Source organism: Danio rerio, chromosome 2, assembly GCF_052040795.2.
Source record: "Danio rerio strain M-AB ecotype USA chromosome 2, GRCz13ab, whole genome shotgun sequence".
Taxonomy (NCBI): Eukaryota; Metazoa; Chordata; class Actinopteri; order Cypriniformes; family Danionidae; genus Danio; species Danio rerio.
This window is the reverse complement of record NC_141022.1, coordinates 50,139,706-50,155,444: the sequence shown is the minus strand read 5'-3', so window position 1 is coordinate 50,155,444 and position 15,739 is coordinate 50,139,706. Positions and strand designations below refer to the sequence as shown.

General features: G+C 36.5%; 2 protein-coding genes across 4 annotated transcripts in view; both read right to left on the bottom strand.

Moving 5' to 3' along the window:
- The window catches only part of ephb1 (EPH receptor B1), a 561,737-nt gene that overhangs the window by 106,408 nt on the left and 439,590 nt on the right, over positions 1 to 15,739 (bottom strand). The window lies entirely within an intron of this gene.
- The window catches only part of LOC147846486 (uncharacterized), a 480,702-nt gene continuing 465,141 nt past the window's right edge, over positions 179 to 15,739 (bottom strand). Inside the window, exon 2 of the mRNA XM_087241354.1 lies at positions 179 to 2,032. Coding sequence (XP_087097480.1) covers positions 179 to 1,618 — 1,440 coding nt within the window. The 5' untranslated portion in view covers positions 1,619 to 2,032. The remainder of the gene's footprint in view (positions 2,033 to 15,739) is intronic.

Sequence of the window (15,739 nt, the reverse complement as noted above, 5' to 3'; positions counted from 1 at the left end):
AGTCTGCGAGCCGGAAGGCAGCGCGTCCCGGACTGGCAGAACTCGTGCAGTCACATCCGGGGAAGGGAAAAAGTGCTCTTTTACTGATGTTTTGGTGGCACTGAAAAGTACCGTTGTTATCGGGGCCCCGCCCTCCAGCGGGGAAAGAGCAAGTTTCCTCTTCTCCGGATGGCCTGTCTCAGGGACGCTTCGCGGTCCGTTTACCGGACTTAACGGCGCCCTGGGCAGGAGGGGCTGCCTGCTTTCGAGGTGAACGCCGCGCCCGCTTGGCCGGAGGCGCAGGCGGGGGCGGGGCAGCACTCGTTGGCGGGCGCCCTCGGCGAGGAACAGCGGAGGTGGATGGCTCGGCGGGCGGAGCGGGCTTACGGCCACGCCGATAGATGACATTGCCCATCGCATCCGACTGCTCTTTCACCGCCTTGAATTCCTGGGTGAATTCACCGACGGTGTCGCCGAACAGGCCAGCCTGGGATATGGGCGAGTCAAGAAAGCGAACTTTGTCAACGTCGCGCATATCGGCCAGGTTTAGCCAGAGGTGGCGTTCCTGAACCACAAGTGTGGACATCGTCCTCCCCAGCGCACACGCGGCGGACTTAGTAGTCCGAAGAGCATAGTCGGTCGCGGTGCGCAGCTCATGTAATAAGCTTGGGTTGGACCCGCCCTCGTGCAGCTCGGCCAGCGCCTGCGCTTGGTAGCGCTGGTAGGTGGCCATCGCGTGCAAAGCAGAAGCAGCCTGGCCCGCAGCCTTATAAGCTCTGGCTCCGAGGGAGGCAGACAACCTACAGGCTTTGGACGGGAGGCGGGGCAAACCCCGCCACGTAGAGGCGCCGCGCGGACAAAGATTGACCGCGATAGCGCGCTCCACTGACGGGATCGCCTCATACCCCCTGGCAGCTCCGCCGTCAAGGGCGGTGAGGGCGGAGGCACTCGCAGCACGGGCAGAGAAAGGTGCCCTCCAGGACTGCGTGAGCCTACTGTGCACTTCCGGGAAGAAGGGGACGAGAGGCTTCGAAGGCTTCGCCTTCTGGTCCTCTACGTAGCACCCATCTAGTCGGTCCGGCCGCGGAGCTGGGGGATAAACCATCTCCAACCCCACGGCCGAAGCAGCCCGGGAAAGCACGGCTAACATGTCCGCTTCAGGATCCGATTTGACAGCGCTCACCTGCCCGGAGGGGGCGAGCGGGTCCGGATCTTCGTCGGACAGTGAAAGCCCACCCTCCGATGCCGCGGAGGACATCTGATCTCCGGTGTCAGCGAGTGTGAGAGCTACCATCTGGTTAGACGGATCACTCTCACCACCCGAAGCTTGGATGGAGCGCCGTGAGGAGCGAGAGGTCCGCGAGCCCGTGGGCGGCGGATTAGCTCCCGCTGAAACCCTCAGATCTGCCCGAGCGCCCGCTGCTTTTTTAGAACAGGAGGCAACTGGGGTGGCTCGCTCTCTTGCGAAAGTTAGCCGCGATCTTAGCTGTGCAACGGTCATGGCATCGCAATGACGACATGAACCGCCCGCGAGCACCGCATTAACATGCTGGACCCCCAAACATGCAATGCAGTGATCGTGTCCATCATCCGGAGACAGGAAACCCCCGCATCCAGAAACGCACAGTCGGAGCGCCATCCTGAAAAGGACGTGCTGCACGACTGTGTTGCTCTTTTAGGAAAGTTGCAACTATACGCACCGCTCTGGAGGACCGGACCCAAAGAACCGCAGGCAAGGGAGTAACCCAGCTCGACCGTCTGCCACCGCGAAGACCCACTCTGGACCGGGAGACACACTCGTTCGCTCTGAAGTGCTGATCAGCAAGAGGAACCCTCATCGACTCACTCAGAAAGGATCTGAAGCGAAAAGGATGGCGTCTGCTGGCTTCAGGTGTGCTTATATGCTGAGATGATTGCAGATGTCGCACACCTGCGCAAGCTTACGCTGCCAATTAATTTCATTCATTGGCCCGTTCAATACTCTCCAGATAAGCGGCTTCTGATCCGAATCCTCCCATTCATGGCACTGAAGTTCCCCAACCGAAGGGGAACTCTGCACTACACAACATACAACGGTTTCAACAAACACAATGCAAGTGACAAAAACAAGATGGCCGCCAAGGAAGTTGTGTCATGACTCTTAAAACACTGTAGGCCAACCAGGAACAAGCAATCAGCTGGAAGTGGCCAATCAGATATGTCTCCGGCAAAGCAGAGAAACAGACGAGACAAGACAAGTAATGGGTTGTAACAAACAGACAAGTGACTTTCTAAGTCAATATCTACTACCATGTTGTAGTGCTGTATTTATACCATAGTATACTGCCAGTGTTTTATTTGCCGTTTTTTGGGGGGTTAGTTATTGTGATATCCCCATTGCAACAGAGAAATACTTGAGAAGGTCTCTAGACTGATGGCATTTCATGCTGTTCAGCCTTATAGTCATAAATATGTGAGCAAAATCTACTGTTTTGGCAACACTTTAGACATTACGCTAGTGAATCATTCATACACCAGCTCTAAAGTGACGTTGGTAAAATAGCATGGCAGTACAGTAAATGCCATCTTTAACACTTTTGTTGTATTAAAAGTTACTTTATAATACGTCTAAAAAACATAAGCAATGAATGTATCTAGACTAGGGATGGGAAGATTAATCGATATGTATCGATACGCGGTCATGCGCGTGCACGATGCGAGTGCATCGGTAGAGCATCAGAGGATGAATGAAATTTTGGAAGCAAATCGAGATGCATCGGTTTTTGCGAGATGCATCGGTTTTTCCAAGATACAGCTTATATTTTTAACATAGAATGTATTTTTTATTTATTAGCAAGTGTTGTCAACCTGTTTTTGGCGCATAATTTAATCGACCTACATAAAGTATGCCTTAGCAACGGATTTGCGGATGTTTACACTTACACTACAACTCAGTGTATCAGGTGTGCGGATTAAGCGAGTGGTGCGCCCTCAGAAAGCGCGAGAAGCAAAACAAACATTTTATTCCCCACTGAGTTTTAAATCTAAAGTATGGCAACATTATGGATTTAAGGATGGACGACTTGACAGGACAGATGCAATTTGCAAAATGTGCCGTGCATCTGTAAATACGCGGGCAGCACGACTAATCTGACATCTCACTTGAAGCGGCGCCACGGTGTTGTTGTGAAAGCATCTTCCAGTGTTCCTGCATCCCTTGCTTCCTGCACTGCTTCAACTGTAGCTACCAGCTCCAAAAGTGGTGAAAACAGCATTGCAAGTTTTTTTCCATGCGCAACAGTTTTGTGCGCTCTACGCCAATAACGGATGTTACTGCATTGTTCATCTGCAAAGATAGTCAGCCTAGTGTCACGGAGAACGAAGGTTTTAAAACACCTCCTCCTGTTTATTTAATTATAATAATAATATTAATAATAATAATGATAAAAATAATGGGTGTCACGGTGGCACAGTGGGTAGTTTGACCACCTCACAGCAAGAAGATTGCTGGTTTGTTATATTTTTATTAGCCTGTTGTTTACAGTGACAGTGATGTTTCAAAGCAACATAACACTGCTAGTTCAAAACTTTAAGTTTTGAATATTCAGTGGCAAAATATATCTTTGTAAAACTTGTTTTCATAGTTGAAAAGTAAAATAACAATTCTTGTTGTGCAATGATAAACCTTTATGTTGAAAGAGTGCAAATATATATATTTTAATATATATTGCACTTATACATTCTTTTTATCTTGAAAATACTTAAATAATATGTGCTATATGTTCTAAAATGGCCCTCTACTGTAAACTGACACTCTGGCTCTGAGAGAAAAGCCAGTTTGTAAAAAAAGTCATGGTTTTGCTTGGTTAATAAATAATCAAACTCATTCAATGGCACAGCATCCTCTTTCACATAATCTCATAAACTTGATCTAATTAGTTAGTGCTGAATTATCGCATTGTATCGTGATATGGGTGTGAATCGTATCGTGTTGCATCGCAATATGTCACAAATGTATCGCTAATATATCGGATCGTATTCTTTGTATCGAGATGCGTATCGAATCGGCATTATAGCTTAGATGCCCAACCCTAATCTAGACAGCTATAAAAATATTAAAAATGCAAAAAAAAAAAAATGCAAAAAAAAAAAAAAAAAAAAAAAATATATATATATATATATATATATATATATATATATATATATATATATATATATATATATATATATATATATATATATATATATATATATATATATATATATAAAGCCAAAAAACATCCATCTATGTATTGGCAGACTCCACTGAAGGTACAGTTGAAGTCAGACTTATTACCCCTTCTGAATTATTAGCCTTCTAGTTAATTTTTCCCAATTTCTGTTTAACGGAGAGAGGACTTTATCAACACATTTCTAAACATAATAGTTTTAATAACTCATCTCTAATAACTGATTTATTTTATCTTTGCCATGATGACAGTAAATAATATTTTACTAGATATTTTTCAAGACACTTCTATACAGCTTAAAGTGACATTTAGGGCTTAATTAGGTTAATTAGGCAGGTTTGGGTAATTGGGCAAGTTATTGTATAATGATGGTTTGTTCTTTAGGCTATCGAACAATATATAGCTTAAAAGGGGCTAATATCATTGACCATATATTTTTTGAACTGCTTTTATTCAAGCCGAAATAAAACAAATAAGGCTTTCATTAGAAGACAAAAATAATATCAGACATACTGTGAAAATGTCCTTGCTCTGTTAAACATAATTTGGGAAATATTTAATAAAGAACAACACATTCAAAGGGGGGCTATTAATTCTGATTTCAACTGTTTATATATATATATATATATATATATATATATATATATATATATATATATATATATATATATATATATATATATATATAATGAACAAGAAATGTATCTGCACAGCTATAAAAAAAATGCAAAAAAAAAAAAAAAAAAAAAACAACAACAACAACAACAAAAACATCCATCTATCGGCAGACTCCACCGCAGGTGTTAAAAGATAAAAACAAATATATAAAATAAACATGAAGCATTGCTGATAGCCTTCTGCCTCCATTTTGGTGCATTGTGGGGATAAAGTACAGCAGTTATATAAAAAAGAAATGTCTGAAATGGAATTGCTTATAAAGTTGGGAGAAACAAGCCATCACACAAAATGACTGCTGACAATCCAGTTTCCTAAAGCAAAGAAAAAGACATTATTTTGAAATAAATAACAACAAAACTCCACAGAAGAGGAGGGTGGAAAGCAGCTTTAAGTCTCCAAATGGCAAGTGCTTGAAAACAACAAACACTCCCACGCTCTTTCAGCACAAACATTCTCAAATGTCCTGCTTTCACTGAGAGCTGGTCAGATATACACACTACTCACTTCTCTAAATGGACATTTACTGTGTCTCTGACCCTAGATACTGTAGAAGACAACAAATGAAATGAATCATTATGTCTAGTGAATGAAATGAATCATTAAGTGTAAGAAAACAACCAAATTAGGTTCAGACTGTCTGTAACTTAACAGCAAGATGCAATTTCCTCTCAAAGCTTACAATTCTCAGAAATAGAAAAGTTCACTGTGGTGTCTCAGTGGATTCTGTACTCAATGTTCTGTATAAATAATCACACAAACCTGTATATGTGTATGGATATATCACAATAGTATTAAGACAAAACATTCAATGAATAATGAATAAAAATAATATATATATATATATATATATATATATATATATATATATATATATATATATATATATATATAATTTTTTTTTCACCCAGTATTTATTTATTTAACTCTTTTTCAAGTATAAACTGTGGTTTTGTATTCGCTAAAAAATTTAAATAAACATTAGACCTTTTTAGTTCATTCATTAATTTTCTTTTTTTCAGCTTAGCTCCTGTATTAATCTGGGGTCGCCACAGTGGAATGAACCGCCTACTTATCCAGCAAATGATTTACACAGCGGATGCCCTTTCAGATTTATTTTTAAATTAGATTTTTCGTGAACTTTTACCATTTTCCTAGACTGTAGAAGAAAGTGAAATGAAGTGAAGTGAAGCAAAGTAAAGTGAAGGGACGCGATGTGAACTAAAGTGAGTTCAAATTATGAGTTATGAAAGTGAAATCTTGAGGAAAAAAAGTGAAGTAAAGTGAAGAAGAGAAAAATAAGGAAAGTGAAGTAGTTAAGTGAAGTAAAAAGAAGTGAAGCAAAGCAAAGTGAAGAAGTGAAACCAAGCAAAGTGGAGTAAAGAAGTGAAGTGGAGGTAATAAGAGAAGTGAAGATATGAAGTGAAGAGAAGTGAAGAAGAGAAGCAAAGTGAAGAAGCGAATAAGTGAATCGAAGTGAAGCGAAATGAATAAGTGAAATAAATAAGAGAAGTGAAGATAAGTCAAGAAGTGAAGCAAATTGAAGAGTAGTGAAGAAGCGAAGTAAAGAGAATTGAAGAGAAGAGAAGCAAAGCAGAGTGAACATGTGAGGTTAAGGTGAGCGAAGAAGTGAAGAAGAAGCAAAGCAAAGTGATGTGAAGTAAATTAAAGCGTAAAGAAGTGAAGCAAAGAGAAGAGGTGAAGTGGAGTTAAGAAGAGAAATGAAGAAGGGAAATGAAGTTAAGAAGTGAAGCGAAACAAATAAGTGAAGTGAAGCGAAGCGAAGGGAATAAATGTAGTGAAGATAAGTGAAGACAAGTAAAGTGAAGATAAGTGAAGTAAAGCAAAGTAAAGTGAAGTGAAGTGAAGAAGTCAATTAAATGAAGTAAAATGAAGTGAACAAGTGAAGTGAGTATTGTCAAGAACTGTTTTAACAGCAACATCCTAAAACAACTGATGAGGAAGCAAAGCGAAGGGAAGTAAAGTAAATAAGCGAAGCAATGTGAAGCAAAGCAAAGTCAATATGCGAGGTGAAGATAAGTGTAGAAGAAACTAAGTTAAGTGAGTTAAAGCGTAGCGAAGTCGTGAAACGTAGAGAAGTAGAGTTAAGAGACATGAAAAAGTTAAACAAAGTAAAGAAGTGAAGCGAAGTCAATCAGTGAAGTGAAGCAAAGTGAATAAGTGAAGTGAAGATAAGTAAAGAAGTGAGGTAAGAGAAGAAGAAGTGAAGATGTGAATTGAAATTAAGTAAAGTGAAGAAGGAAATTTAAATGAAGTAAGGTGAAATGAACAAGAAAAAGTGAGTATTGTCAAGAATTGTTTTAGCCAGCGGCAACATCTTAAAAAAGTGATGAAGAAACAAAGCGAAATGAAGCATAGTGAATAAGCGAAGCGAAGTGAATTGAATCATGGTGAAGAAGCGAAGCAAAGTAAAGTGAAGCAAAGCGAAATGAATAAGTGAGGATAAAAAGATAAGTGAAAAAGAGTAGAAGCAAAGTCAAGTGAATTAGAGTGTAAGGAATTGAAGCGTAGTTAAGCAAAGCAAAGTGAAGCAATGAAGTGAAGAGATGTGAAGAAGTGAAAGCAGAAAATTAAAGAAGTGAAGCGTAGTCATGTGAATTGAAGCATAGTGAAGTAACGTGAAACAAAGCAACGTGAAGTGAAGAAGTGAAGAAAAGTAAAGAAATTAATTGAAATTAAGTAAAGTGAAGTGAAATGAGTATTGTCAAGTATAGTTTTAGGTGACGTCATAAACAATAAATAAATAAAAACAATAAATATAAAATAAAAATTGTATAAATGAATGCATGAATAAATTAAAATAAATAAATAAATAAATAAACAAATAGACTGCCAGCTTTGAGTGTTTATATCAGTTTTATATCTTCTAAACGTGAAATGTGTCAGTTTTGGAGCACTCTAGCTAATAGATTTCCTAAAACGAGCACATTGATACTAACATCCTAAACAAACTCAATTTTATTTCACCTTTAAGGGACTTTGCAACTCAGAATATGAAAGTTGTCTTTGGTGTCTCAGCAGATTCTGTACTTCGTGTTCTCTATAAATAACAATACAAATATGTCGAGTTCTGGAATACAGTGTACAGCTCACACCAGACTGCTTATACGCTGCTTTACTTTTTTAAAGCTAATCACTTGTTTGGATGGAAACGAGAGTGAGAAGTTGATTTATCTACACAATTACCATTTTTAATCTAGAAGGAAGAGCTGAAGCTGAGGGAACGACGTGTCTTTCATCCAGGTTTGTGTCCAGTCGGGCAGCGGTTCAGAAAACTCTTTTAAATCTGCTATATTGATGAGGGAATGAGCAGACACGCAGTCCAGATGCCAGTCGGAGAGTTTAATAACCCTTCAGAGCCGCAACACCGCCGGGCACGGCTTTTATACCAGTCACCTTCTTGCCCATGTTTTCCCGCTTTCTAGACCTCTATTCAGGACATTTACAAGAAGTAAACATTAATCTTTCTTTTCTGTTTGTCTCTTCTCTTTCATCAGTTTTTTTCTTTTCCTCTTTACTTTCTTTACCTTTCATCGTTTTTTTCTTTTATTTTCCCTCCATTTCTTTTTCTTTCATTTTTGTGCCTTTTGTTTTTATTTCACCTGTTTTTCTAGTCTGTTTTTGTCTCTTCTCTTTTTTTTTGTTTTGTTTTCTTTTTATTTTGTTTCTCTCATCTTTTCATTGCTTTTTTTCTTTTATTTTTCTTCATTTTTTTCCTTTTTTCTTTTCACCTCTTTTCTTAGTCTCTTTTTGTCTCTTTTATTTTCTTTTGTCTTTTTTCTTTCTTTTCTTTTTTCGTCTCTCTCATCTTTTCATCTCTTTCCTTTCCTTTACCTTTCATCTCTTTTATTTAACCATTGCATCTTGTTATCTCTTTGTGCTTTTCACCTCTTATTTGTCTCTCTTTGGACTTTTTTTTCTTTTTTTTCACCACCTGTCTTTTCTTTTCTTCTCTTGTCTTTTCCTTTTCAATTATTTTTCTTTCGTCTCAATTCTTTCCTTTAATCTCCTTTCCTTTCATTTCCTTTCCTTTCCTTTCTTTTCTTTTCTTTTCTTTTCTTTCCTTTTCCTCTTGTCTCTTTTTTCCCTTTTTTATTTTATTTAAATTTTTTCTTTCCATCTCTTTCGTTCCCTTATGCTTTCATGTTTTATCTATTTTACTCTCCTTTCCATCTCTTTTTTTCTTTTCACTTCTTCTTTTTACCCTTTTGTCTCCTCTTTTCTCTTTATTCTTTTCTTTTCCTTCTCTCTTTTTTATTTTGCATCTTTTTATTTCCTTTCCTTTCTGCTTTTCTTTTAATCTCTTTCCTTTTATTTTCCTTTTATCTATTTTTCTTTTCTTTCCATCTCCATCTCTCATATCTTTTTTTCTTTTCACCTCTTTTCGGTCTCTTCTTTTCTCTTTGTTCTTTTCTTTGCCTTCTGTCTCTTTTTTCTTTTTACCGCTTTTTTGTCTTTCATTTTTTTTTGTCACTTTCCTTTTGTTTTACTTCCATCTTTTCCTCATTTTTTCATTTCTATCTCTTTTTTTCCTTTCACCTTTTTTCTTTGTATCTTCCTTTCTCTTTTTTTTCTTTTTGCTTCTTTTCCCTTTTGTTTTTTTTTCTTTTCCTTCTGTTTTTTTTTCTTTTGCCTCTTTTTATTTTCTTTATTTTTTTGCTTTTCATTTAATCTCTTTTCGTTAATTTCTCTTTTATCTATTTTTCTTTCCTTCCTTTCTCTTTTTTCATGTTTTCACCTCTTTTCTTCGTCTTTTCTTTTCTCTTGGTTTTTTTTCTTTTTTTCCTTTTCCTTCTGTCTCCTTTTTCTTTTCTTCTTGTTTTTCCCCTTCGTCTCTCTTTCATATTTTATTTAGCTTTTTTCTCATCTTATTTTATAATCTTTCATTCTGCCTTCTCTTTTTGTCTCGTCTTTACTTTTCCCATTTAAACTATTTTCTGCAATTTCTTTCATCTCTTTTTATTTTATCTCCTATTCTTATCTGTTTTGCATATTTTTTATGTATTTTATATTTTATTTTTTTTCTCTTATCTCATGCCTTTAAATTAATATTTTAATGAATAGTTTAAATGAACTTATTGAATTTTTTTTTTGTTTTTTTTTTTTTGATTCCCTTAATTTATTTCAAGTAACAAATACCATTTGGTTGATTGTTCTTAATATTAGTTAACTATAATATCCATGTTTTGGAGAAAATGAATAAGACAAATTACATCCAATTATAATAGAGACTGAGGATCAAATGCTAGAGAAACTTTATAGGAAATGCATGCTATTACAATATCAAGTGTTGATCCAAAAATGTAACACAATATTTATGAGTATTATTATTTTGTAATACTATATTCCTTAATAAATCGTAATATATAACACAATTACATTTATAATAAGTATGACTTTCATGACAAACTACTACATATGAACTTATTTTTTAAGTATATATATATATATATATATATATATATATATATATATATATATATATATATATATATATATATATATATATATATATATATATATATATAATGTATGTTGTCTAATGCAGAACATATTAGAACATATTTCTGTAAGAACACTGACACACACACACTTTCAGCAACTTGCTAGTTCTGGTCATCAAAAATCTTCAACCTGCCTCCTTCAAATCAGACAAATTCGAAGACAAAACATCTTTTCATCAGACTGGATGTGAATAACAACCATGCTTTATAGATTAAAAAGAAATCCATAAGAGCAGACTGCAGAAACAATCCTCCATGCTACATACATTTTTAAAAACCGCTTTTGCAACCTGGTTAATTCATTAGTTGATCTGTTGGCGCAGGAAACGAGAGACTCTGCATGCTTTAATACACATTGATTAGCCTGTCAAATGTCCTTGGCAATTACTCCTAACTGACACCAACTTGAAATACAAATGAAATGTAATATTAAGATGAATGGACAGACTGAGAGATAAAATGGCTTCCAGGCAGGAGAAATCTTCACCGATGTTGGAGTTTTGTGGACACAATGAGGACGTGTTTCTTCATGCTAGCGGTGAAAACACAGATGTTGTGCTTTTGTGTTGCACACAAGCTTTTGAAAAGTTGACAAATAGCAACCTACAGACTATATAATGTGCAGTAAGTACACCCTCCATGCATCCGAAAGGTCAGCCTGTTCTCCCGCCTCACCTGTCCTGCAGTATGTGCACAGACCAATAGCACCAAGTGCAGTTTGTAAATGCCAAACGCTCGCCAGGGTGTTTTCTTCTGCAAACCACTGAACCCGTCAAGAAACACAAGCGCCTGCGGGTGAACACAGAGCCCAGTTCAGCTTGACCTGTTAACGCTGAAAATAACCACACTAACCGGTAAGACCCATTGACATTGTTCATCTCAGTCACTCAGTGGGAGAATATTTGTCCATTTGATTTTGTGGTTCTTTGTTTGATTTTTAAAGATACTACACTCAAAAAAAATCCTTTGCTGCTTATTTAGACTGATTATTTGAAATGAGTTGAAACAACACAATTTCTAAGGTTTTTTTGGGATACATACATGTAATGGCCACTTTATTAGGTACACCTTACCAGTACCGGGTTGGACCCCCTTTTGGTTTCAAAACTGCCTTAATCCTTCATGGCATAGATTCAACAAGGTACTGGAAATATTCCTCAGAGATTTTGGTCCATATTGACATGATAGCATCACACAGTTGATGCAGATTTGTCGGCTGAACATCATAATGCAAATCTCCTGTTCCATCACATCCTAAAGGTGCTCTAATGGATTGAGTTCTGGTGACTGTGCAGGCCATTTAAATACAGTGAACTCATTGTCATGTTCAAGAAACCAATCTGAGATGATTCATGCTTTATGACATGGCCTACTCAGGTAGGCTGTGATGTTGACACGATGCTGAATTGTTAGTAATAGGCCCGAAGTGTGCCAAAATAATATCCCCCACACCATTACACCACCACCACTACCAGCCTGAACCGTAGACACAAGGCAGTATGGATCCATGCTTTCATGTTGTTGATGGCAAATTCTGACTCTACCATCTGAATGTTGCAGCAGAAATCAAGACTTATCAGACCAGCCAGCGTTTTTCCAATTTTCGATTGTCTAGTTTTGTAAATGTAAAAGATGGTTGTGCGTGAAAATCCTAGAAGATTAGCAGTTCTGAAATACTCAGACCAGCCCATCTGGTACCTACAATTACACCTTGTTCAAAGTCACTTAAATCATCTTTCCTCCCTTTTCTGAGGCTTGGTTTGAACTGCAGCAGATCGTCTTGACCATGTCTACATGCCTAAATGCACTGAGTTAGTGCAATGTAATTGGCTGATTGGAGATTTGCGCTAAGGAGGAGTTGGACAGGTGTACCTAATAAAGTGGCTGATGGATGTAGTTGTTTTTTGTTCAGTCAACTTAAATTTGCAAAAACAACAACTAATAAGTGAACTTAATTCCTTCATGTTGTCTCAACACAATATGATTGTGTGCAACCCAGAATTTTTACTTATTTAAAACTATTTATTTAAAATGTTGAACTGAAACAACACAATTCCTAGGTTTTTGGGGAAACTTAATTGTTGTATGCTCAATCCACCTAAATTTGTAAAAACGATGAAGTTAACTGAATCTGTTGAGACACCATGGAGGATATTGTGTGGAATTTACAGTGTACAAAATTGTAGTTGTTAGTGAAATTGTAACTCTTTATTGCGCAAGGAACTGTAAACGGTAATGTCATTGGTTTGTATTACAATTTTATTATTATTATTATTATTATTATTATTATTATTATTACAATTATTATTACTTTTTTAATAAAAAAACACAAAAAAAGTTTACAATTACTGTAACAAACCAAAGTAACAATGCAGTTTTTTTTTCTCGAATAATATTTTTAAATTGACCTATAAAATTTTCAAAAATATCAGTTTTAAACCATTTTTACCTAAACATTGTTTTTGTTAGCTGTTCTGCAATGTTTCTAGATTATATATATATATATATATATATATAGATATTTAATAAGTTAAAGAAATTACAAAAGTTATAAAAATAATTATTTTATTAAAAATTAAAATAATGGCCCCTACCTAGTAATGTGTTAACCTCATTTCTTTATTTGCTTGTTTTTTTCATTTACTTAAGATGTTGTTACCATTTATATGATTACTTATTTTTTCATGATTATTTTTATTTATTTTTATGTATTTTTCAGATCTGTATTAAATTGATTCATGTTTTTTTTTTCAGTATCAATTGCCAATAGTATGCAATGTATATAAATATATATGCATATTTGAAAAAAAAAATACAATTAAAGCTAAATTATTATAAATATCTTCCTACATACATCTTTTCTATGTATTTATAATTAAATTTATATTTGTATTTATATTTAAACGAATTTAAATTTAAAGAACTTTTATATTTGAAAAGTTCATATCAGATATAACATATTTAATTTTTTTACAAGACCCATAATAAAATATAACAAATAAAAATAAAACACAAGAAAATGTTTGCATGTACAGCATATGCACAGAATGTTTCAAATGATTTTAACAGCTGTATTTATATTTCTACTGCCATCTTGCTTAATTTACAAATTTATAAACCAACATGAAGATGCAAGACAAACAATATAATAAAATCAAACAAAAACAAATTGTCATTTCAAACAGTATTACATTAATAGTGCATCCTACAATCCTGTTTGAAAACACTCATTCCTTTAACCCCAAACAAATCGCACTCACATTCCCTTTCCTAATTAATCTCCTCTTTGCTCTACAAACTCCGAGCAGACCCTCTCCATCAAAAAAGCCCTCTCATTTCCCCAAACGAGTCTCTGAAATCCAGCAGAGATCTGGATCTGTCCTACTAAACCACTCAACTGTGCTCTTCCAAACCGGCTCCCCTGTAAAACCTCATCCGCTTGCCTCTTAAGTACGGAAATTGCATCCTAGAATGAGCTTTAATTAATGACTCTCATTTTAAACACATATAGTCCCTCAAGTTCAACCTCCCCAGGACTGAGCAAAACAGCATCTCCTTCCGCCCCCATTGGGCATTTCCATCAGGTACATGAAGAGAACAATTACAGCTTACATTAACAGCAAAAGACTCATTACAGTCTCTGCAACGATAACAACGTTGGAGAGTGTGGCATCAATCTGTCAAGCGTCGCCATTAGAGGCTCCTGTTAATCAGGTGTATTTACCTCAGCGTTTGGGCTCTCTAGACTCCCGAGTAAGGAGGAAAACTCGGCAGGTGTCTGATTCAGTGTTATGATCTGTTTTTTTGTTTGTTCTGACTCCTAGTGTCAGGAGAAGAGCGATTACAAGACACTGGGCTGCGGATGGTGTGCAGTCATGAACTGCTGCTGCAGCGCTCAAGTTCAGCTGGAAACAAGCGTCGCGCTGGAGCACCAATTACACCAATTAACTCCAATTAGACCGGATCAAAACAAGCAAGCTAACAGGTGATAGAGACGGGACTAAGATGAGCTGGGTATAGTTTGATTTGGTAAAATAAATCGTGATGGAGCGCATGTTGAGTAATGTCTAGGCATTCAAACATTCCACACATTCAGAAATCCAGAGATTTCCACAGATTTGTTAGCTCATCTTTCAAATTATTTATTTCTGTAAGCAAATTAGAGATGTGACTGTTCACAGAATTGTTGATTCAGTTCGTATCTTGGTTCTGTGGTCACGGTTTATGGTTTGGTTCTGTCTTCATTATTAAAAAGTATGCTGGCCGGGAAGCGCAAAACAACAATACAAAATGTGAAACACTTTAACAAATCTCAAGACAAATTTACCTCATAAGTTGGCCCACACCGAATCTGTGCGCAGAATTCTGCCAATTTTTAGGCCATCATTGATACTGTATACTAACTTGTGTAAGTGTGTGTAAATTCATATTTATAATAATAATAAATTCATAATATTATATGAATATTATAAATAAATAATATTTATATATAATATTCATTTTATTTTTTATTATTATAGCATTATTATTAGCTAATATGAAAATATGTATATGATTTATTTACAATATAGTTTGTAAAGTAATATTTTCTGTCTTTTAGTAAAGATATTATATAAGAGACCTGCTTTGTTTTCGAAATAAAATTGATCTAAAGTGATTTGCATTGTAAACATTGTAAGCATTGTAAACATTAAATACAAGTTAAAAGGGTATTACTTTTTATCCTATATCTTAAGGTTTTAGTTATGATACTCCCAAAATCATTCTGCATAAATCAGCAGATTTTTACCAAAAAAAAATGTCAGGAGATTCCATCTGGCCTTCCTCATAAGGCACAATTATATATAAAAACACTTTTACCAGTCCCGAAACAAATTTACAATGACATATTCTTTGCAGAAAGGGAATGTACCACACAACTGAAGTGAACTTCTGCAGCAGGACAATGATCCAAAGCAAACCAGCAAGTCCACTTCTGAATGGCTGAAGAAAAGCAAAATGAAGACTTTGGAGTGGCCAGGTCAAAGTCCTGACCTGAATCCAATTGAGATGCTGTGGCCTGACCTTAAAAAGGTCGTTCATGCTCCGAAACCCTCCAATGTATCTAGTGTGCCAAAATTCATCTATAGCAGTGGTTTTCATAGTGGGGGCCGGGACCCCCCGAGGGGTTGCAGGACAATGAAGGGGGGTCGCCTGGTGATGTCCAAAAATCTAATTGTTTTTATTAAACCATAGGATTTACCATATTTTATGCATAACCTACTGAAGAGAAAAAATAGTCATTTATAGTTACTATATACTAGTTACTATAGTGGCTTATCTTTACTATTGGATTGCGACCCCTGTGGTAAT